Source organism: Pyrgilauda ruficollis, unplaced genomic scaffold (genome assembly GCF_017590135.1).
Source record: "Pyrgilauda ruficollis isolate IOZ18807 unplaced genomic scaffold, ASM1759013v1 scaffold25, whole genome shotgun sequence".
Classification (NCBI taxonomy): domain Eukaryota; kingdom Metazoa; phylum Chordata; class Aves; order Passeriformes; family Passeridae; genus Pyrgilauda; species Pyrgilauda ruficollis.
Genome location: NW_024523822.1, coordinates 1,536,037 through 1,559,876, shown reverse-complemented (window position 1 = coordinate 1,559,876; position 23,840 = coordinate 1,536,037). Strand labels below are relative to the sequence as shown.

The 23,840-nt window shown below is 39.3% G+C and overlaps 1 protein-coding gene across 2 annotated transcripts in view; it reads left to right on the top strand.

Moving 5' to 3' along the window:
* The window catches only part of MAST4 (microtubule associated serine/threonine kinase family member 4), a 279,014-nt gene that overhangs the window by 161,032 nt on the left and 94,142 nt on the right, over window positions 1-23,840 (top strand). Inside the window, exon 1 of one of the 2 annotated variants that reach the window (XM_041470925.1) lies at window positions 12,480-12,876. The exons of the other annotated variant lie outside the window; for it this stretch is intronic. Within the exon in view, the coding sequence (XP_041326859.1) occupies window positions 12,785-12,876 (92 nt within the window). The 5' untranslated portion in view covers window positions 12,480-12,784. Of the gene's footprint in view, window positions 1-12,479; window positions 12,877-23,840 lie in introns of those variants that run through there. 2 annotated transcript variants of the gene reach the window in all.

The window sequence follows — 23,840 nt, the reverse complement described above, 5'->3', positions numbered from 1 at the left end:
TGTAGTGTGGCTTCAAAATTAACTTAATCTGATTTGATAAGAATGCATTTAGTACATCTTTAATTCAAGGTCCACTTACTGTCCAAAATGTGACTGTCTGTAATCTGTTGCCAATCAGTTCTTTCAGATATGGAGAAATTGCTAGGTTAACCTGTCAAGTGTCCTATATTTTTCTTTGAAAATTTTGTGATAGGGATGTCAGTGGTTGACTTTCAGCAGAAATATTTCCTGAGGTAATTCCACCCAAAATCACAAATCCTGCAGTCTTTTTGCAATACAGTGACAAATTTCAGCTGGTCCTTGTGTGAGATGCCAGAGAAAAAAATCCTGCAGCTATATTCTTGAGATGGAAATTCTCGACCTTGCTCAGTGCCAATGCTGCAGCATTATGTTGCATCTGCATCATTTTATTGCACCTTGATAAAAATAGATGCAGAACTGAAACCAGCGCTCTGTGCATCAGCTTTCCCTACAACACACAGCTCCAGCAGAGGAAATGCTTTGAGACTCTCAAAGATTTTAAGTGAGGAATGCCGAAGAAGGAGGTGTATATTGGAAACATACTGCTGTCCCTGCAGTGGCCTTCTATTTCTGTTGTACATGAAACAACTTGTTTCCACTGCTGTGCTGGCTGAATTGCTTTGCACTGAACGTTGGTGATCCCTTAGTGTGTCTTGCTTTGGTAATTGCTTATTCTTGAGTATTATAGAAGTGATGGCTTCGCAGCTGCAGAGTTCTGAAAACCTTTTAAAAATGAATGTTATAGAAACAAAGTAGTAAATAGGAATGAAAAAGCATGAGACTGTGCTCCCCAGAAGTAGAAACCTTCTCAGTCCTTTTGTTTTTCAGAGATCTTGTTTCTACTCTTGTTTGCAGCTAACCATTTCAGAAAGTACATGTGTAGGTTTCTAAAGGCAAAGCCTTGTAGCTGTAAAAAACTGGAGAATGTCACTAAACTGCTGTATTTGAGACTTTACAGTTCTTTCCCTAGCCAGTTGTGGCTAGTTTGTTCTTGATCCATGAGATGCATCAGTGGTTAGCATAGGGAAGGCCAGTGCTCCTTACTGGAAGAGCTGTTCAGCAAATAGTCTCATAGCTAGTAACAGCAGAGCAGTTTCCCTGGATGTTGTGGAAGAGGGATACCTCACGGCATGGTCTGGGGACACAGACTGATCAGCTACCCCAGAGGCTCCATCCCCTGGTATGAGATGAGATATAGCTGGGCTCTTGTAAGTAAATGTAGTCCTGAGCATCTCTGAGGAAGTGTTTCCACCTACAGCTAGGACACCACTTTTCTTAGAAAGTATTGGAAGCTCCTCCTGGGCTAGAACATCATGATGGGAAGCAGAAAGCACTGAGGAACCTGATGCTGGAATGATCCCACCTTGAACATCTCCTGGTAACCCAGCTTTCACACACTAGTGTGTTTGTCAGTTTGTGGTAACCATAACCTGTGTGGTGTGACAATAATGTCAGTTTCATGTGATTCTGTATATCTTGGGTGTATGTTGCCACATCTGGTTTGATAAGCACAATGATGTACTAAGCTTGTCCTAGAGTAGTCTGATGCTCAAATCTGCAGGACGCTCTGTGGCAAACTGCTTCTTAATATTACAGACTGAGAGGGAATGACCCAGACCTGTTAAATTTTTTTGTAGCAATAAGAAAGTTGCTGTCATGGAGCAGAATCATGGCACACCCTCTGTTCATGCCGTGAGTGATGGAGGCTGCTTATTCCGGTCTTCAGAAAGAGACCACCAAGACTGGTTGGGCTGGAAAAGAGAAGGTGGTTTGCAGTTAGCAATTCAAGCATAGTAACAGTTCAGCAGAGCAAAACAGTGGGAGGTTAGAGCTTCAGGGTTACCTAGCAAACCATTAGTGTGTCTGACAGCCAAAATATGGACCTTGAAAGAGGAAAGAAGGGTTTGCTCCAAGAGGGGTTCTTGGATGCAAACCCCTCTTGCTCTAAGAGGGGTTCTTGGGAGATGACATGATACTGCTTGGCTAGGAATGCAATTTTTCAAATTGATAAAAAAGTGACAGAAACAAGCCTAAACTTTCACACAACAAAAACACTGTAAAAGACATGTCTGTGGGACTGTGAAGTGCAGCCACAACACTGGAAGGCGTTCATATAATGTTTTAGAAGTTGTAGACTGGTTGCTGTAGTATTGTTGGCGAGTGCATAGGAACACATGCTGTTGAGTTTGGGGAGGCTATAAATGCTGTGTAACTTCCCCAGCTGATAAAACCTAGAAATATTTCTAAAAGTTGGTGTAGTACCTGAGAGAAGGGGTTGATGGCAAGTGCTGGTGTACATACTTACCAATTGAATCCAGTATTTTGTTATGAGCAGCCTGGTATGTTCCTCCTTCGCCTTCAGCTTCATACTGCTGTTTCTTTGCCAAGAGAACATTTAGGCTCTCCCCATGCAGTCTGCCACTGAACTGATGAAATCTGCTCCTCTTATGAGTATGTAGAAGTGTGCAAGTGTGGATGCTGAGGAACAACACAGAATATAGAATAGGCTGAGATAATCCTTTGTCAACATTAAGCATGGTTATTACCAAATTTTGCAGAATTGAATTGTCGCATGATTTTTAAAAGATCCAAGCCCTCTACCAAAAAAAGGCAAAATTCTGAGATAAATGAGTATGATGATTTAAAAGAAACAAACCATATACATTTTCATAGTTCAGGCTCATTAAAATTCATGGTAAACCATGACCAGATGTGACTGGAGATGGTCAAAGGAGAGTGATTGAATGGTGATTGAATGTTTTGAGATAGGTTTGGGGTTTTTTTATTGCTGGTATAGGAAGAGTGTATATTTGCAGTGGCAAGTACTTCTCAGTCTCTTTTGTATCAGGATGTTAATATTTCCATAAACTTAGATGCAATTGTTATTCAATTATTTATAATGGAATAATATTATTATAATGGAATAATAGGGCACTTAGTGGTTTGAACTGTTCTTTGACAGCTGAACGGTTTATCACCCCATTTCTACTATAATGGAGTTTTTCAGAATGCTGGAGGCCTAAAACAGCTAATGTGGGTTGTACTGATCCTCTGCTTCTTGGTTTACATAGTTTTGACTGTCTTGGTGACAATTCAGGCGCTGACTGTAGCTTCCTTGTTAGAGAGAGCTGATGTGCACTCTTAGTCCAAAAAAAATAAACCAAAATGTGATTGCCTGTCTTAGGAAATGGAGGGTAAAATTCTGTGACTCACTATGGTGTCTTCCCTTACTTTTCCTGATGTGCATATCAGAGAGATTTAAGACTTTTCTTGACTCATCTGAATCCCTTTCAATTTATGCATATATGGTCTTTGCTTATTGGGAGGCAGGAATTGTAGAAATCATTTAGTACCTCTGAATCTGCAGAGTGGTCAGCCCAAAGAAGATCGCTATTACTGTCTACTTCTGTCTTTCCTCTTTTTTTAAAATATCTGAACATTTGATGCAGGTGTTTCTAGAATTATCTTCACTGCGTTCCCAAGAAGTAGAAATATCTTTGCTTTACAAGTGCAGAACTGAAGCTCAAACAGATTAAATAACTAGATGGCACTAGGTCTTAGACCCTGAGGCACCTGAGCCGTGACATAATTTTTAGTATTTTGTCCTTAATTTTGAGAATTTTATACCATGTTTTTATAACTAAGTAAAATAATCTTTGCTCCTCTTGCAATTCTAGATGCTTGCTTTTAATTTTGTTTCTGTAAAGTTCCCTTCTTTCTGTGCATTTAATTCTACTGCTTCCAGTGGTCTGTTTGGCAGCCGTATCATCTGCGTGTCTGATAGTTAACTGTTTAGTAAACCCCACAGACATAAGAGTATGTGCTGAGTGTAATTATGGTTGTTCAGAAATTCAGATTTAGACTGGAGGTGTGGGCTGAAGCACACCTATGACTATTTATTATTTAGCCTTTTGAAGAGGAAAGCATTAAGGGTGACCTGTAAAGTGATTTAAGGATATTATAAACTTGCCGTGCTGTGTGCTCAGGTCATTGAAGTACCAAGGGTAGCATTAATGGGCAGTCCACATAATATTCTTTTAAAGATAATGTTTTCTCTTTCAACTTCCTGTGTACCTGAGTTCCAGTTTGCCAGCTTGCACTGCATGGGGTGCTCCATCTCACACTGTTCTGCTGACAACAGATCCATCACATGGATTAACTGAAGCATGAAGCCCAGATGGGTTCAGGGAAGACTCAGGAAATGCTTGGATGTATATGTATTGAAGAGCTCTGAATTCTTAGCACCTGGTTTTTATTTGCTGTGATTTAAACCATTATTTTAAAGAAAATTGTGTGTTTAAAATACAGGAAGTAAACAGAGTGCTTGCCAGTTCTGGGGAGGAGCCTGTAATGTCCTTACTCTGACAGAGACCTGCTGATTGGGTGATTCATGTAGGAAATTCAGTATGTAAATATTACAGTAGATGTAGTCTTCTGTCTCACTGAAGTCAGCATTTATACTGGATAAATGCTTTCCAATTCAATTTCACAGGAGTACATTTGTTTAGGCTTTGACTGACAGACTTGAGAACTTCGTTGTGCTGACCTCCATTAAACCTCCCCTGTACACCAAAAGGTGTTTTAAGAATGAGGAAAGTTGCAACTTACGATGACATCTTTCCCAAACCTATCAGGATTAAAAGCTATCAAACAAAACTTGAGTTTGATTTTTCCCCCTAGTTTGTTTCACTAAAACTAGACAACCCCTGAAGTCTGTTACTCAGATCTGTGAGCATGGCACTGGGGTGTCCCAGGGAAGAGCTGAACGTGAGAAAATGGCTCTGTATGAGGGGTAGCATTTCTGTCAGAGGAGCATATTGTTTGGGATTCTTTAAACCAAAAAGTTGTGGTGGCAGGATAAAATGCTCCACTTAACTGCCTTTTGAAGATTGTGGGTTTTGGACTGTGTTTTCCACAATTAGAAATTTATAAAAATGAAACAAAACCAGATAAACTTAGAAGGGCTGAACAATATTTTTTTTAACATATGTGTTTCAAACTCTATTTTATGTAGTCTGTTTCCTGTAATAAAGAGAAGGCATTTATTAATATTTTCATATTTAAAAGATAAAGAAAGATTGTGTGCTCTAAGTCTGATTTATACAGATTTATGTTATGTTATTTCAAAATGTCAGAAACAAAATTCTAACTTTCCAGTGGAAAAACCAAAAAAAAGCTTCTCAGTTAAATAAAAAAAGGACTTTCTACAATTGAATTAATAAATATTTTTTTTCTCAAAAAAATACAGCTTAGTTGACTGCAGCTGTGATCTGGAATGGATGGCAATAGCTAAGTACATAACTGTTTTAGAAGAATGATTGTATCCACGTTTTCTTAAGAAATACTTAGGAATTGCACCTTGACCCTTAATAATGCCATTTGCCACGTAGGCTATTGCTGTTGACTTAAAAAGATGCTTGGTAAAATACAGCTGGATGTGTGTGACATAAGGAGAACATCTAAGTGTGTAGAGTGGTCTAAACCAATGCAATGAAATAAGTCTTAAGTGATGATTGTTTCACGTGAGTGCCCAGAACCATGGAAAACTTCATTATGACTCTTTACATATCTGTTGGATAACATGGTGCCTTCACATCACACAGTGGTGCTGCAGCCACAAAAATGGTTAATTAACCACTTGAAAAGATGCTGTGATCCTCTTGGGATGCTGTTAAGTGCTGGCAAAAAGGTACTTGAAGAACAACCAAAGTACAACAGAATAATACTAATACTTTTTAATATAGTGTTCCTCTCCCCACCCCTTGGCATTTGTGGTAATGAAGTCAAGGTTCAAGCATCATGGTATCTGGAAAATTACAACATTTTTATTAGATGTTTTCTGACTTGCTTACCACGTAAAGCAACACTTCAGAAATGTAGTAATGCTGCTCTGCTTGTCAAGATGAATGAAAATTCAGTGATAAAAATGGGAGATGGTTCTTCTACACTTTGTCATTAGCTGGTTTGCTAAATAAACTCAGAAAGAGAAGCTAATCTCTAGGCCAGAGTAAATAGGCAGCATAGCTGTTAGAATGATTGGCTCATTCCACTACAGACACCAAAATGCTGGATTAAAAATAGTGTTGCCTGATGTGAATTCTGATGTCTGCTGCAGATGATTGACAATATCTTTAACTTCCAAATATTGTGCATAATTTTAGAACGTTTCAGAAATGGAGGGAGATGCTAGGGCCATTGCTTTTCCTAAATGTGTTTATGTTAGATGAGCTATAATAAACTAGATCAGTGGGAGGTTTTTTTTAAAATATTTTTCACATTACATCAAAACTGGTCATAGTAATAGTGTTTATGTGTATTTATAAATATAGCTAAGAAAACTTGGAAGCTTGGCAGACATATATTGTACACCCACAAAATATTTTTTTGTACTGTGATTTCTTTAACTTATTTTTACACTGAACATCCCAGCGAAAATCCTGTGCAGTCACTAGATGGTAATTAACATCAACATCAACCACTAGGGGGAGCAAGAGTTCAATTATTGTAATTAAGTGCCGTGATGATCATTAATTAGTACATCTTAAGCACTGAATATACCAGTGAGATCTTTTAGTTTGACAACCTTTGTAAAATAGGCTATAGACTTTGTCTACTGCTTAGGGCTTTTTTATCCATCCGCTAGTGCTTGTTTGAGGTATGATTATTTTTTTAGTTAGAAAGGCATATAACATAGAGAATTTACAGTGATGGAAAATCCCTGTGTTATAATGGATAAGAGAAAAGAATTTAAAACTGCTTTTTTGCCTGACTCTTGCAGATTGAACCCCTAACTTTGTATGTGAGGGGAGGACATGATAAAATTTGCTGTTCTTACACTCTTGATTCCTCATTAAAATCTCTTCCTGCTGTGAAAATGCATACTGAATGATGAAGGTTCTCTGACAGACGTGACCAAGTGAAATAAATAAATGTTTTCAAGCTGTACACTGCATTTCAGATTATAATTTTTTTTCTTGAACTCCTCATATCTTTTTTGCAGCCTTTGGGAAATGCCACAACTAGCTGCATTTGAGCCCCTCAGTGCTCAGTTATATCATCTCCTTGCTCCCATGAGAGATTTTCCTGCTTGGAAAACTGAGGGACATTTATTCTTTTATCTATACATCACACAGAAAACTCTTATTTAGCTATTTATCTATGATAGTACCTAAATTGTTTGCCTGATACCTGCCTTGGAGATTCTGCATTATGTATGTATGTTATGACTGGGGGGTGGTTTTGTCCTTCAGTATGACTTGATGGCTAGCAAGTCTGTAATGCAAATAAAGCTGCTTTATCCAGTGATAAATTAACCTGTTCCTGTGGTCACTTACATCTTATGTCTTGTTTGCTAGAAAGAGTATAATATTTTTTTCCAGCTCATTGATAACAGTTTTACTAGTCTTAGATGAAAAACATAACCTTGTATGATCTACTAGAAATGTTTAATGTGCAGTTACTTTTTCAAATCTATAGGTGAGTTTTAATGTTTCCCTTATGCATAAGTTTTTTCTGTTGTGGTAGTGAACTTATTACGATCTTGTTAGGAGATAGGTGGAATATTTTACAAATGTTTTGATATATAGTCAGCTGAGGTGGTTATTGACCAGACTTGAAATCTCAGTTGAAACACTTTTTGGGCAAACTGTCTCATGTCATACTAAGTAAGCTACTGTACCTGAACTCAGTACTGGTAGTAGCTGATATCCTGTTTGTCCTTTTCAAGGAACGTTATGGTATGACAGCCATTGTAATAACTTCCAGCTATTTCAAGACACTTTGAAAATAGCAATAATTGAATGAGTAGCTTCACCAGTTCCTTTGTTAGTCATTGGATAATAATTATCTGACTAAAGAGACTCAACTAAACCAAAACAAACTCCTCTCAAGGGATGTGTTAGCTCAGTTCTAATGTATCGTTCTTATAAGATGTTGATGAAGTGAGAAGCATTTCTTTGTTGTTAAAAGATGTGATCTTTTCATAATCTTCCTAGCCCATGAAAACAGAGAAGGTGCCTCAAGGTGACCTGGTTTTTTTCCTGGTTCACAAATTTACTCATCTTTTCAGTATGAGGCCCAGGCTTTTGAGATTTTACTAGTCTTAGTATCACTAAGGAACTCTTTAGTGTCTGTATTGTTGCTTGTGACCTGCATTTAGTGTACATTGTCCTATAAAATTGGTGAGACTTGAGCATTCTGTAGTGTCTTTGGGCAGTGACTTCTCAGGATTTTCATATGTTTTGAAAAATTCCAGTGTTTATTAGTGTAATTATCCATCAGTATGAAGATGGTAGATTAGATAACTTTTGCATTGGAATATTATGTGCAAAATATTGATTTAGTATTGGTATGGCATTGTGGTTTTAAACATGCACTTTCAACTTCATAGTAGCATTTTATGGTTGTACTTAAAATCAGTAATCAGAGTTATACAATTAAAAAGTTACTGGGGAAGAATTTTTATTGCATTAATTACTGAAGTAAATGTTGACATTTTGAATTTTTTTTCTATGTTGAACAAGACTTTGCTAAGGATGCTTTTTATAAGTATGCTTTTGGAAATGTAATCTTCAAAGCAAGGACAGATTAAGCACCTTTTCTGACTTCAGTGACATGATGTTTTTTGACTTCAAGTGAATATAAAAGGGAAAACTTAATGATCCTTATCACTTGTTTTGTTACATGCTAGCTTATGTAACTCTTTGTGATAAATAAAAGTCATCACCCAAGTTCTGCAGTAAAGCATCTTCTAAGAGATGAAGTTGCAAGCTGCTTGTTGTTTCGCAAGTGGCTGTGTAGAGGATAACTTAAGCAATAAATGCTGTTAAGAACATGTTTGCAGGTTGCTATTTTATTTATTTTTGACAATTGCAAAATTCTGTTTTAGTTGGATACTAAAGGAAAGTTGCTGAACATGCCAATAACATTTTGTTGCAGGAAAATTATAGCTAATTGCATATTCATTGATCAATAAATGCATTGATATGCATTTATCAATATGACATAGATCTGTTCCTAATAATTTGGGGGTTTTAAGATGTTGTCATATTTATTGGTCAGGTTTTTTTGTCCAGTTGTACATGACAGAGGTGAGTAAATTGCAGTGGCTTATGGAACACGACAAAATACATCTGTTGACCCCATGTTTGTAAAGGATAAGCAGCATTATCAGTATTGATAGTGAAAGATGCTTTAATTTTAGGGACAGCTGCTGAAAAAGAACTGGTTCTGCTGCACCTGCCTCTCTGCCTGAACCTTCATTCTGTCCATATCCCTTGTATTGGAGCTGGTCCTGGGATGTCCTTCATTGAGCTGATTCAGCTCACTAAATTGGGAGAGAAGATGTCCTCTTAGATGTCCTGTGTAATACTAATAAGCTTGCAGAACCTCACTCTCCCTTGAGGTCTTTGCTTTGAAATCAGGCATTTCTGTCATGGAAAGTCACAATCTGCAGGCACCACTTTGGAAGCTATGTCATTTATTGACACGCATTGCAAAAGTCTTCACCCCATTTCATGTTCGGCCCTTAAAGGGTAAGGCCTCTGCTTTGCTTTATGAAGCATATAATTTGTCTAAGGTTGTGGGATGATGCTGGACTTCTTACAGCTCCTCTCTTAATGTTTATACCTTTGTCAAAGTCTCTGTAGTGCCTTAATATGCATGTGTCCAGCAAGCACTGCAGAAAAATAATTACTAAAGTCTCCTTGCTTTCAAGCCCATGCTACATACAACAAGACTGATTAGCAGGACTATGTGTGCATGTAATTGTGCACAGAAAGCCAAGATGAAGTTATATTTGGAACTACAGGTCATGGAATTTGGGAAGGTATTGCTTGTGAATAGTCTGTATGGGATGTAGAGATTGAGTTGCAAGGGATTTGACCATCACTGTTTGAAGTGAACAGTGTTCACTTTGATTGGTATGTATCCTGGTTCTGGCCAGTGTAAAATTTTGCAGTAGCCAGAAGGGGGCATGGCTAGGACGTGAAGGTCCACCTCATGTAGCTTTCTGGGGATGGGAGAGAGGATCTCTTTCAGGTTGGTGGAGGGAGTAATCAGGTATTCTCAGGGGTGTGAGAACTCAGATGCAAATAATTATTTTTTTGTACACCCTTTTATTATTAGCGCTGTTACTGTTAGTTTTTAATCTTCTTTCCAGTAAATTGTTCTTACCTAAATCTGTGGTCTTTATGGTTTGTATCTCCAGTTCTTGTCTCCATCCTGCCACAGGGGTATGGGGAGGGTAGAGGGAAGTGAGTGTCTATGGTTTGTAGAGTCTCAGTGCGAGCACTAAGTTGGGGAACACTATTCCTAAAACCATGACCCTCTGTTGCTTTATATGTGGACAGAAACAGTTGCCTAGAATTCATCATTTCTTCTATCCTGTTTTTTCACCTTTCTGCTTTTGCAAAAAGCCAGCTTTTCAGATAGTGAAATCTGTGTAAGGCTTTCGGTATAATCATGTCTGGTTGTACACAGAAGGATTGAACTTCTTTTCCATCAGAATTTGTCTACTTGCAAGCAGCAATCTTATTTTTTTTTTTTTTTGGTGGGTCTTTGCCAACATTATGATAGGCTAGTCTTACTTAATTTTTAAAAGCTTTTAGGGTATGTTAGGGTATGTCTTCTTTAGGGAGACTTCACATCATTTTGATGAAGTGATAGAGATTTTCACAAAGAAATCATGAATTCAGTTTCAGTCCTGGGCTTGGAACAGAAAAGATTGATAATTTTTTGCCTTAATGTGAAATAAAGTTTGAACTTTATGTTCCATGATCACCCCACAAGTGATGTGCTTGACTGAATTATGAAACCTGAACTGCTTTTGTTACTCTTAACTGCCTCCTAAATGGAGTAATGAGGTGAGGGAAAAACCTGCAGGGCAGTGAGGACACTGAAACGTCTCCTTTGTGAAAGGTGGAATACTTTGTTTTTGATCTCTAGCCAGTGCTGTTCACAACATCAGTTACGTGTAATTCTCTGGTTGCATGATTGTCTACACTCCAAACACACTGATTGCAAGCAAAAAACTTGTATGTAGCAGAGAAGATGAAGTTATGGAGTCCATGGAGGAGGAGGTGTTTGTTGGTACTTCCGTAGAGATTTGAGAGTTTCCTTCTTATGCAGTTTTAAGGAAGGAGTGTTGGCAGCCATGCTTGCCCTCATGTGAACCTTTAAAACTTCATTCTCAGTGTGCTCAGGCAAGCCTCAAAGTGAAAATAAATGGATGAGAGTTTTCCTTTTACTGGCTGCAGTAGATGTGAATACTCACTGCTAATGGAGAGGTATAAAAAGAGCAGTCATGCTGGGAAGTGCCCTCCTGTAGGGCACAAATGGACATCAGCCCAAGTACCAGCTTCTGCACCTATTTCAGGATTTCTTATACAAGAAAATCTGACCTGAGACCTAGATGAGGCTGTTTTCCCTCCTTACATGCAAATGGTCTCTTCTAAAATTAATACGTCTTTTAAAAAGTGTTTAATATTCTTTTGTGTTTGTTCAATGTTACCCTGATGTCTTCTGTGTCATGACAGTAAATAGTGTTTGCTGGGGATTTTTACTAAAGCCCTTTGGTGCTAAGTAGAGTGAGAGCTGTCTAATGAGAGCTGTCTCATCCCAAGTGTCATGTGAGCCCTGCCAGCTCTGCTCTGTGACTCTCAGATAAACAAAAAGGCAAGTGGAAATTTTTAAGTACATTAAAATACACCCCCTAATTTTTGAATCCACAGTATCTTTTTGTATACCTGACCATCACTGTTTTCAACATCTGGAGTTAAGACATTATGGAATGAACAAGGTAGTAGTGTAGTAATTTTAGAAACACTTTTACTCGCGTACTGCAGAGATGTGAGGAAAAATGCTAGTCTGGACAGAGCTGCAGAGGGAGAGAGGAGAGGGCTGGAGAGTGCTGCTGTAGTTACGTGTGAAAAGACTGAGGACAGCAGTCAGCAGAGGCTAAAACGAGGAGTGAAGGTGGAATGTTGGGTGGTGGGAATCAAGAAAGCAAACTAGCTGAGTTGGGAGGCAGCTGGCGAATGGCAAAGGAAGAAAGTTCGAAGGAAGAAGGGGAAGAAATGAGTCAAAGTACCTGAGGGATTAGGTCATTGTTCGAATGGGAAAGGTACTCAGAGCCTTTCTGTACCCTTCTCTTGCCAGCCTGTGCTTCAGGGTAGCTTTCTCAAAAGAGGTAGCTGGCAGTGGAGGGAGGCTGGTGTCCCAGCTTTCCATGGCAAACGCCTGGTGTCTGGAGTGGCAGGTGGCAGTGCGTGGAGTGCAGTGGCAGTGTGACAAACGGTAATTTAGTACCTGTAGCGGCAGTTCTCCCGGGAGAGGCAGAAGCCCCGGCCGTGACACACGTACACTGTGCGCTGCACCGACAGTCACTGGTCCTTAACTTACAGCTCCCAGCCCGTCCGAGCGCAGCCGGGGGGCGGCTGCGACCCGCGGGGGGCTCTGTGGGGGTCGGGCGGGGGCTGTGCTGTGCCGGGCCGGCCCGCGGGGCACGGGCGGGGGGCTCTGACCCGCGGTGGGCGGGCGGAGCGGCGCGGCCTATGCGCGGCCGCCAATGGCCGGGGCGGGGCGGCACCCGCTGAGCAGCCGCACGGAAAAGTTTCTGTCGGTTCGGGTTGCTGCTGTCTCTGCTCTCCTTCCGCCCCCTCGGAGGCTGGCTGCCGTCTCGCTCTCTTTCCCAGGGCTGCTGTCCCTTCCTCCTCTTCCTCGTCGTACTATGGCACTGAGTTATTAAGCTTTCAAACGAAGAGAAATGGATATGTCGGATCCCAGTTTTTGGACGCTCGTTTCCAACTTCACGCTGCCCCACCTGCGGCGAGGCAGCCGGCTCCGCCGGACTCAGAGGTGAGGCAGGCCGCTCCAGGTGCGCGGGAGCGGGCGCTGGATTTCCTGCTCCCCGGCAGGGGGGCCCCGGGAAGGCGTTGGGACCCGCGGCCTCCTGGCTTCTGCTGGTCTGGAGCTGTGAGAGCTGAGAGCCTCTCCTTGCGAGGCCCTTGGTGGTGGTTTTTCTAACCAGACGCTGAATAGTACTCTGCCTCCATTTATAAGATCTTTTGTTTTGTCCAGCCCTTCTACCCTGCTCTCTCCCCCGCCCAAGACATTTCCAGCGTGCTCTCAAGTATTCGACCTTTTATTGGAAAAAGATATTCTTTATATGAGCAACTCAAGACAACCTATTTTGTTCGGTGTTTTTAAAGGGACAGGTTTGCTTAAATATCCTTTTAAAAACAGGCTAGCTTAACATTTGTTAGTGCAGGAATGGTCTTTTTTGGTTTTGTAGCGTTTGCATTATTGTCAGGAGGGGGGGAAAAAGGCTTGGAAATAGTAAACGCTGAATAAAAGTTAAAGGGTTGTGCCATCAGCGGGCAAAAGACTGACAGGCTGTCATGTCATGGTCATTTTTTGTGCCGTGGTGGCCCTTTCAGTTAAATATGTGTCCCTGTATAACCCAGGTGTGGTGCTAAATCATGACAGGCTTCCGTCTGTGAAACTACCTTGAGTATTGGCTTATGTATTATCTTTGGAGAACATGTGTAATATGTTTCTTCTGCTGGCTAAAAAGGTGGCACAAAGCATGCAGGACAGAGACTTAGCAAAGTTGGCTTTTACTAAGCTTTCAGTACTTACAGTATGATTTTTTTTTTTTTTCCAAAAGAAAGAAAACTACTATCTGTTTAATGGCAGAAAATTTAAAACAGGAAAAACAAGTGGCCTGTTTGACATCAATGAAAAAACTGTTCCTGCAGTAAATATCTATTCTTTGTGCCTCCTACTTGGGGTGGCTGAAAATACTGAGTTATTTTATCATTTTCATCCCTTTCTTGTAAATAATTTTTCATTCTTTCACAGCATTACCTGAGAACTGGCGTAGGCCTTATAGATTTTTCTGCTGAGACATGTTGAGGTTTTTTTATTCACTGGCATTCATGGTCTTCACTGTTCTGATTCAAATTGGGTTTGTAACTACAAATACCTTTTATAAATGTGTGGCTCTCTGGCAGGTTGAGGAGGAGAGAAACTTCCTAGTTCTCACAAGAAGCATGAAATAAGTATGTACCATTGGTTTGTTTGTTTTATGTATTTGGATACCTTCCTGCTTTCAGACATATTCAGTGTGTACTGGGTTTGTTGAAATACTTGAAAGACTTTTTAAAGTGGCACTGAATATTGTCTCAGCACGTCACATATGTGGTATGTCAGTGCATGCTATATATGCAGTTAGATTTCAGTATTATAGAGATATTAAATACTTCATGCCCTCTCTGTAGCCAGATCATTGTGTCACAGCACTGTGAAGTTAAAAAGCCAGCAGGAGAATTTCAAGGCTGCTTACTCTTAATGAGCCCAGATATCCCTCCTTTGTCAGGTTGGTTCTGTCTTCTGAGTGGTGGGAAGTCACAATCTGCTCTCTTAGTGTCTCCTGGGGAAGGCTGTCCACATACTTCTAAAGCTCTCTTCTTAAAGGTGGACCTGCCCTCTGCTCCCCTATACTCATAATTCATTTACTAATGTAAGATATAAAACTTAAGGAGCAATAGAACTGTCAGAAGCGTAAAACCCAGCATGGGCAGCACATATTCTCCTAACTCTGCTGTAGAAATGGGTTTGGATTAATTAAGGTACAAGCCAGGTTTATGTTTTCTGTACTGTGTCTCACCTGCATTATCTTAACAGGCTCAGTCAGCCATAGCTGCAGCTGCATGTAAAAACTGGACAGATAGGTGCTTACTTAGCTTAACTTGCCATGGGATGCCTTCCCTTTCTTTCTAAGAGAGCTACTCGTAACCACTCATGTGTTGTAGTTTCCCAGGCATTTCATGCACCTGAAGAGTTGGCTAAGGAGTAAGATTTGAAGGGAGTTTAGTTCCTGTCGTCTGAATCTCCTGCTGGGCATAAGTGAAAGTTTTGGGTCCACTGATTCAAGAGAGGTTTTTTCTTAATAGTTGCACTGCCTATGAAACTTGTCTAGCCTGGTGCATGCCTAGGTGCTTCAAGAAAATTTCTGAAGAAGCGTTTCTTTCTGGTTGTATCTGCATTTGGCTTTGGGACTCCTTGCCAATTTAAGAGCAAAAATTGTATTGTTCACTTGGGCATTTTTGCCTCTCAGTTATGTTCCTTTTGCCTCTTCAATTATTTTTACCTCTGCTACCAGATTTTTATGGCCTGCTAGACCCTATTGTTTCTGTGAGCACTACCCTACTTTCTTAACACATGAAATAATGAGAATTGTGTGCTAGTACTATGAATTTTGTGTCTTTGTGCAGGTTTACTTCATGTAATTATATATCTCCCTGAGGTTCTAAGAAGTAAAGAATGAAGAGATAGCCTCCTTCAGGAGTTTTCCAACAGTTGACTTAGCTGAATTTCAGTTGCAGCAGCTCTTTGGGAAGTGATACCTGAATAAGAAGTATCACAGCCTGACTTTCAAGTGGAGTGGGTTTTCAGGACTAGTGGGTAGAAAAATTATCTTCAATTATAAATTGGAGGCATTTGTTATTCAAATCCCTGAGACTGTAAGTGCCATGTGCTTTTACAATGAAGAAATATGTCCATCACCATATAGAGTTCTAGAGTGAGTAAGAGAGGGTCTCTAAGTGTAGAATCTACTTAAAGAAATTCTGCCTGGATTTAGAGATGGATAAGTGTGTACAGATACACTTCTTTTCACATGGAAAAATCACTACTTTCTGCTTTGTTTTATGATATGTATTTGGTTCTCTCTGGCACTTACACTCTTTGTGTCTGTCTCTGTGTATCTTTCACAAAACCGACAAGCCACTGATCCTTTTTGTGTGTGTCCTTTTCTCTTGGTTTGTTTTTTTTTTTTTTTTTTTTTTTGTTGGGTTTTTTTTTTTTTTTTTTTTATGGTAGTTGCTGGAACAATGTTAGTCAATGTTAGTGCAATTATTCTTCCTTTGAGTCAGAGTGGATTTTTTTTTTTCCCCAAAGGCATGAAATTCATGAATGCTTGCCCAGTTGCTTCTGAACCAAAGCAGACTCAGATGATTTGCGTTGAAACTTCATTTTATTTGTTTACAGTCACTGAAACAAGTGTTACAGTCACTGAAGTGGTAGTGAGTCTTTCATGACATGAGATTAAAATATTCATCAGTCATCAAATATGTGTTACAACAGTTCATAACCTTTTCGAAACCATAAAAACAGTGGAAAATTATAGCTTTCATTGGAAACAGAATTGAGTAAACAAACTTCATTGTAGTTCCGTTAGTTTTGGGACAGCATGCTGCCTGGAAAAGCAGGTGTTTTGAATGTCTCTTGCTTGATAGCTCAAAAAGGCACAGTGATGTTAAAATTACGATGTAAACTCTTGCTGTTGGTTTTTATGTAGACCTTGGTTTTTAACTTTGTCAATGCAGTATACTAAAAGTATATTATAAATGGATTATTTTATTTAATAACAGGTGCTGAAAGTGGTCCTGTTGATAATATAAGCAAACCTATGTTTAATTATGTTGATGTCAGCTGAAACTGTGTTCTATGGAGTTATTTTACTTCTGCATAAGAGTAAACATCAGTTCAAACTTTGTTAAAAAAGTATTTTTCTTTGATGTATTGTTTTTAATGTATCTTTGGGGGTGTGGTAATGTGAGGAGTTTCACCATTTCTTGACTTTCAACTCCCCTCATTGACCTTAGCTTATACATGCAGAAGAGAGGGAGCTATTATTCTAATAGATGTTGAGTAAGTTTAGAGAAGATTGTTATCCCATAACTGGGGGGATTAAGAAGTAGTACATATGTGCAGACTGTATGTGCTTCCAAACACACTGTCATTGAATATGTTTTGTTAGAAGTTAATTTGCTGGACCAGTGATCACATTGTTTTCTCTACTACCTAGTGAAGTGTTAATGTATCTTGGTAATTTCCTTTCATTCACAGTAAAGACTTTCTGTTAGGGGGATAGTTTTACAGTCTCACAGTCAAACTGAATGCATTGTTTTTATTTTGGTTGGTGTAATTGACCAATCTTTTTCTTCAGGCAATTAATGTATTTCAAGTTCTGCTTACAGTCTGAATGAGCCAACATTATTTCTTAGCTTCAGCCAGACTGGTAAGGATTCGTCTCGTCATACTGCTATTTTTTGCTTCATTTTCACTCTCATAAAATGTTATTTTATTAGAGTTATGTCAAGATCATTAAGAAGTGACTGAGGGGTCTTTTTTTAGAAAGCCTGAGGAAAGTTGATACATGAACAAAATAAAAAAGAAGCTTAGGAAAATACTGGAATATGATGAAAGAAGCTGTGGGGGTTTTTTGGGGTTTTTATTCAATGTCATGGTTAATATCTGCTGTGACATGGTAGGAGACCATGGTAGTCTTTGTTTTTCTTACTCAGAGAATTTAAAGAATAGTAGTTCAGACGTCCTTTCATGAGCTGTGGTTGTTTGGACATACCACGTGGTCTAGGCACAGCACACAGAGATTCACTCTGTTGTATTTGGCTAACATCTGCTACTGATGTTCTGCAGTCATTACAATTCTTGCTGTATTAGACTTAAGCTCATCCTTCTCAAATGTTTTTTTTAGGCACACAGGAGCTCACCCATGCAGTTGTTAATAGTTGCCTCTTCTGCTGTGCCTCTTGTCAGAGAGCTTCAAACTTTTGTTAATGATAAGCTGAGTACCAACTTGTGCAGCTGCACCTAATGATTGATGGGCTTGCTTCTGGTAGCTATTTGTCCAAGCTGGAAAAGGGTGGTCTGAAAAGTGGATTTCAGGGTAAGTTTCTGATGTCTTTGGGCAGAGAACCATCTGAAATCCATCAAGGGCAAGTGCAGTGTCCTGCTCCTGGGGAGGAACAACCCCAGGCACCATCCCAGCCTGGGGCTGACCTGCTGGGGAGCAGCCCTGTGGAGAAGGACCTGGGGGTCCTGGTGGACAACAAGCTGTCCATGAGCCAGCAGTGTGTGCTGGTGGCCAAGAATGCCAATGGCATCCTGGGGTCATTGGGAAGAGCACTGCCAGGAGGTGGAGGGAGGTGATCCTGCCCCTCTACTCAGCCCTGGTGAGGCCTCACCTGGAGTGCTGTGTGCAGTTCTGGGCTCCTCAGGACAACACAGACATGGAGCTGCTGGGGTGGGTCCAGTGGAGGCTACAGAGACAATGAGGGGTCTGGAGCATCTCTCTTGTGAGGAAAGGCAGGGGGAGCTGGGACTGTTAAGCCTTAAGAGACAACTGAGAGGAGACCTCATTAATATCTAAAGGATAGGTTTCAGGAGGATGGACCAGACTCTTCTCAGCGGTGCTGAGCAGTAGAACAAGAGGCAGTGGGCAGATATTGACACTCAGGAATTTCCACCTGAACATGAGGCAAAACTTCTTTACTGTGCAGGTGACCGTGCTCTGGAACAGATTTCCCAGAGATGTTGTGGAGTTTCCCCTCCTGGAGATACTCAAGAACTGCCTGGACACAATCCTGTGCCATGTGCAGACTACCCTGCTTGAGCAGGGAGGCTGGACCACATGAGCCACTGTGTTCCTCAGGTTCCAATTTTCTGTTTTCTGTGATTCTGTGAATTTGTTACGTGTCACTGTGCAGGAATGGTAATGATTTTGTTAGTTGGAGGTAGAGGTGGACTCACTCAGTATTTGTGCCACTGTGTTTAGAATATGAAGATACTGATAACTGGTTTAGGTTGAACATTTTAAATGAAGTGTATTAAATAGATCACACTGAAAATTATGTAAAACTGATTGTTGCATGCAGTAGTTCTGTGTATATTGTCACATTATCTACAGGCTGTGATGTTACATGTCATTAGAAGAGGTTTAGTAGGAATTAGATTTGTTGGAAGAGCACTGGGATGGCATGAGGAGAGATGCATATCTGAGCAGAATCAGAAGTTTCACATATCTTTGATTCAGCCTTATTCAACAGGCTGTGTTGCATTCAGTGATGGCTCCTGGATTTTCTCTTGAGAACCTTTCAGCGGATTTTTTTTCCTTTGAACCTTTGCAAAATCACTAACTGTGGTCATTGTGAAATTTTAAAGCTTTTGATCTCTGTCATTTGACTTCAACCTATGCTTAAAATAAGGTATCAAAGAAAAATTTATAAAAGGCTACCCACTGTGAATTTTGTTTTCCTCCCTCAAAAAAAAAGTTGGAAATTATGTCAAATGAGGCACTGCTTACTCTATGAGGCATTGCTAAGGAAATGGCTTTATATGTGTCTAGAGATAGATAGATATAATCAAAGAGTCTGTCTCTTCTAGCTAGACTGGTTTAAAACGTAATTAATTAACATTGCAATAAATACGGAAAAATCAAAACCACATATAATCTATTTTATTAAATGATGGGTAGACTAAGGTGGTCCTGTGTAAAGTCAAGGGTGTTGACTGAAGGAACACCATTCCTGTTGCTGCTTAATTTACTGAAACAAGCAATTTGAAGTGTTAAGCACTGAAATAATTTAGTTGAATAAAAATGTATATGCCGTCAGTTCTGTTAATACTTGATTGTAGTGTTCCAGAATTAAAAAAAAACATTTCTCTCAAGGCAGTAAGGTGGTGGGTTGTAGAACAAATACAGTTTATTTTTTTGTCAGTAAGGAGCTAGATTAGTCAATGTTTATGTATCTGACAAAATTGTTATCTTTTGGTTTTGTCAGACATACATCAATATAAACTTCACTGCTTTGAGGTTGGAGAGAAAATGTCAATATTTTTGATTTTCATATGTATCAGTATATATGGTGTTCCTGCCCATGGCAGGGGGGTTGGAACTAGAAAAAAATTTGAACTAGACTAATTCAAACTAGCATAGTGTTTACATTTTCAAATACCATATAATCTGAGTCTTTTTTCCCTTAAGTAATAGAGGAAGGATTCACTTTTTTGGAGTAATTCTGTGGATATTGGTTTGGCCTGGAAGCTCACCTTGAGAGAGCTAATAAATTAAAAGTTGCTTTGGTGAATGCTGGTGCTAACCACCTGTGGTTGTTTTAAGAGGCACTCAAGATATGTAACTGAAGTGGTAGCAGGTAGATTTCTTTATTTTCCCCTGGTTGCTTTCCTGCATGCATTTGGGAGCAGTGCCTTGTCAGTCTTTCCTCTCTGGGCTGCTGGGCCCAATTCCTGTATGGCATTTGTACTCGGCTTATGAACAGAATCCCACTTCTCACAGAGGATAGATTTGATATGTGAAACTTGAAGTGCTTTTTTTGTTGGGTTTGTTGGCATTTTCTTTTCACGCATGTTTGGAAGAGAGGCGTTTATATGATAATTAGTTGTTTTATTTAAGCTATTCATTGGGTACAGATTTGTGTAAGAAGTACTTTGTTTTTGAAATACACTTTAAAATGATGTTTTTAAGCATCAGTTCTAAGTTCTAAAGTTATTCTAGGGAAGATGGGTGTAGTAGTTTGAACTTCCTTTACTAAATCAGAGTATAATGAATTGGCTTCTAATTTAAATTCTTCCTACTCTTAAAATCCTTTTGCAGCTACTGTTATTATCACTTCTTGGATGAGATGCTAGAATGTTCTGGAAAGGTATTCCTACATAAAAGTGTGCAGAAACTTCAACAGTAGAAAAAAAAGTAGTCCTGAGAATACTGTATTTTTTATGTGCTTTAACCCTGAAACCGTCCCTCTTCAAACCCAAACTGAGCTCTAATGGAACATTAGAACTTAACTGGTGAGCCTGATGGACACAGAGAGGTTTGTGTAACGGGAGGCCAGGACCTTCTTTTAGCCAAGTTGTGACATTCTGCCTAGAAGTGCCATCAGTGCCTCCCAGAGATGGCTTATCAGTGGCTCCGTGAAGCTAAACGACAGTGAGGGAAGCTGGCCCCAAAGGGAGTTTGGAGAGCAAATGGAGTGTGAGAGATGAAAATTTCACAGAAACATTGTAGAAGACGTAGTGTTGTGATTCAACCAGAGGACACGGATCCATATAGTATGTAGGTTCCCTGGTTATTCTCTTGACAGAATTATTTGTAACAGATATATGTCATGTAATTAAACAATGTACTGGTTAATATCAGTGAACCTAGTCATCCAGAGTGAAGCTCCACTGAAGTTCTGAAATGGGCTGTTTCCTGTTGATTACAGTCTGTGCTGACTGAGAAAAAGCAAAAATCTTTATTAGAATTTCCAATTGATAGATATATCTTTGCAGATTCTGTGTAGTTCAAACATAAACCTAACAATCCAGTCCTTGATGAAACAGAAGTTAATTACTGATGATAAGAATAAATCAGACATGTTTCTTTCAACAGCTGTCTTGATGTTTGCCAGAATTTGTGTTCAGCATGGTTTTCATAATGTAAATTAATACATGGCTTTTTTAAATTCCCTTTTTGGGAAACTGGAAGGAGAATGCTTGATTAGTATCTCCTTCATCAGACAGTGCTGTTCAGTGAGAAGTTGTAATTAACAAATATCCTTTGTATTAATACTGATAACCCTCTTGGAGTTATAAAAAGTAGATTGTATATGTTTGTTTAGAGTCACTGCCTTTTCAGTGACTCTAGGCCTGTCTAGCTTGTTTTTATGCGTGGGTATGTCAAGGGAATTTCCATAAGTGCTGTAACAGTAGAAGCAAAAGCAGTCAAACAAGTGCAGTATGCTCTATTCACCTTGTCTATGAAAACGCCAAGCAAAAGGATGATTATGTCAGTTCACTGCACTGTCAGGTCTTACCAGAGCATCTTGCATTACCTGCATAATGAACACAGAAAACATGTAACACTTTGTTAAAGTAAGCTTGCATTATGTATTTTTTTCTTATATGAGGCTTGGTGATTTGGCTTAACCCGTGGCCTTTCTTCCATGTTTTGAAGATTGAACTGTTGCGTTTGGAGGCATTTCCTCCCCATCTCTGACCTATGAGTAGAACTGTAGAACAGCTCTTTTGGGAAATACACTTCGGTCTATTTTTTCTTTGCTACTCACTTGTGTCTTAGATGTGTTATTCTGTCTTGTCAAATGTAAAAATACTATAATCTTCTGCAAGGCTTTGATTTTTATATGTGGGAAAAATTTCAAAACAGTTAAATGAAACTTTCTCCTGTGTGGTTGGTTTTGTTTTGTTTTTTTCTTAAGTTTGAAAATTATATCTTCACATTATTTCTTCTGTGTCTTCTTCAAATCTTTGTAGAGCAAGACCCTTTTTATCTTTTTTTTCCACTTTTCTGTAAAGGAAATACAAAACATACTAGTGTATATGAATATACTAGGTTACTTTTTAAAATATGTAAATTGTTTTTGTGGGTCAGACCTAAGCATTCAGCATTATCTACAAATTAATACCTTTTAGCAATCATGTGTTTCCTTCTTCTGATTCATAAATTATAAGGCAAGAAGAAACCAGTAGGATCACCTACTCTGTCAGTCTACAGGAAACAAGACAACGAGTAATAGTGTTAGAGATTTAGTAATTTGGCTGTCCCAGATAAGGTAACCTGTTTGTTTAATCAGTGATGAGTTTAGCAAAATCTGAAAGATTTAACACTGCTCAGGACAACTTTCTTCTGTTTCTTGTTCCTTAAGTGAGCTGTCTTTTACCACTACTAATTTATTGCTGATGCTATTGTCTTCACACTAATTTTAGTAATAACCCCAGAGATATTGGGCCAGTCTCTTTGTAAATGCTGAAAGTGTTCAGTACGTTCTTTGTGGCTGCCTAAATCTAGTACAAGGGTCACCAGATGGATACTAATAGAAGGAAAAAATCTAAAGAGAAGTCCAAAGGATTGTTGGCATTTTCTGCCTCAGTTAGTGTGAAAAAATTAATTTTCCCTTCAAGTCATACTGAGGGAACAATAGCATTGTGTTTTCTAAAAGACACCTGGCCCGGGAAGCTGGCTGAGGAGCTGACAGCAAGGTCTGGCCTCTTTCTGTGGTGGGACTGCTTAGCTCAGGCCCCTGGGGGAATGCAGGATGTGTATAAGGACTTGGAGGGGGAAGTTGTGTGCTGCTTTTCTCTCTTAGGTGTGACAGGCTATCTGAAAAGATGGGAGGGTGTGGGAGTTGTATGAAGGAATGTCTCCTGCTGAGGTGTTTTTTGAAGAGTGTAGTGCAGCAGGAGGCAAAAGTATCCCATTGGTCTTGTTAAGGGAGACTCCTAAGTTAGAGCTGCTCCAAGGTTTATCTTGTAGGTAAATCAGCTAGATCATTGCAAAAAAAAAGATGTAGGAAGAAAGTAAAGCATATGAACAGGAACATGTGGCAGGAACACCCAGTGCATATTAGAAACCCAGCACCCTAATACAATGTACTTGTTGCTGAACATTGTTTTGGTATAGGGATAGGATATGCCTGTAGAATAAGAGTATCTGTCAAGTTTCAGATGATTTGAAGTTACAAATTAAGCCTTTTTTTTTATTTTAAATTTACACAAAGGTGTTGCTATTCTTAAATAAATAGGCATATTAAACATGCATGTAACAGAAGATAATAATGAAAATGCTTTGCCCAACATATATAGAAAAAACATCATTTATTAGTTACAGACATTTTTAATATTAGAGGAAGGATTAGAGTTTGAGAATTGGTTTGTTATTCTGCATTACATAGTGGCCTCTTTGAAGTCACAGCAGGAAGGCACATAATGCTGCACAACCAAAACCAAGTATGGAGACATAGTTGTCATTCTAGTTTTCATACATTTATAGGTATTTCACCTGAGCAGTTTGTGCTGTAGGGTATTTTCCTACAAAATTTGTATTATTTTATAAAAACACTTTTCTAATAGACACCAAGATTCTGTAAATACGAAACTCATAAACCACGAGTTGGTGATTTCCCTTTACATTAACCATCCTTAGGGCAAAGGCAGCA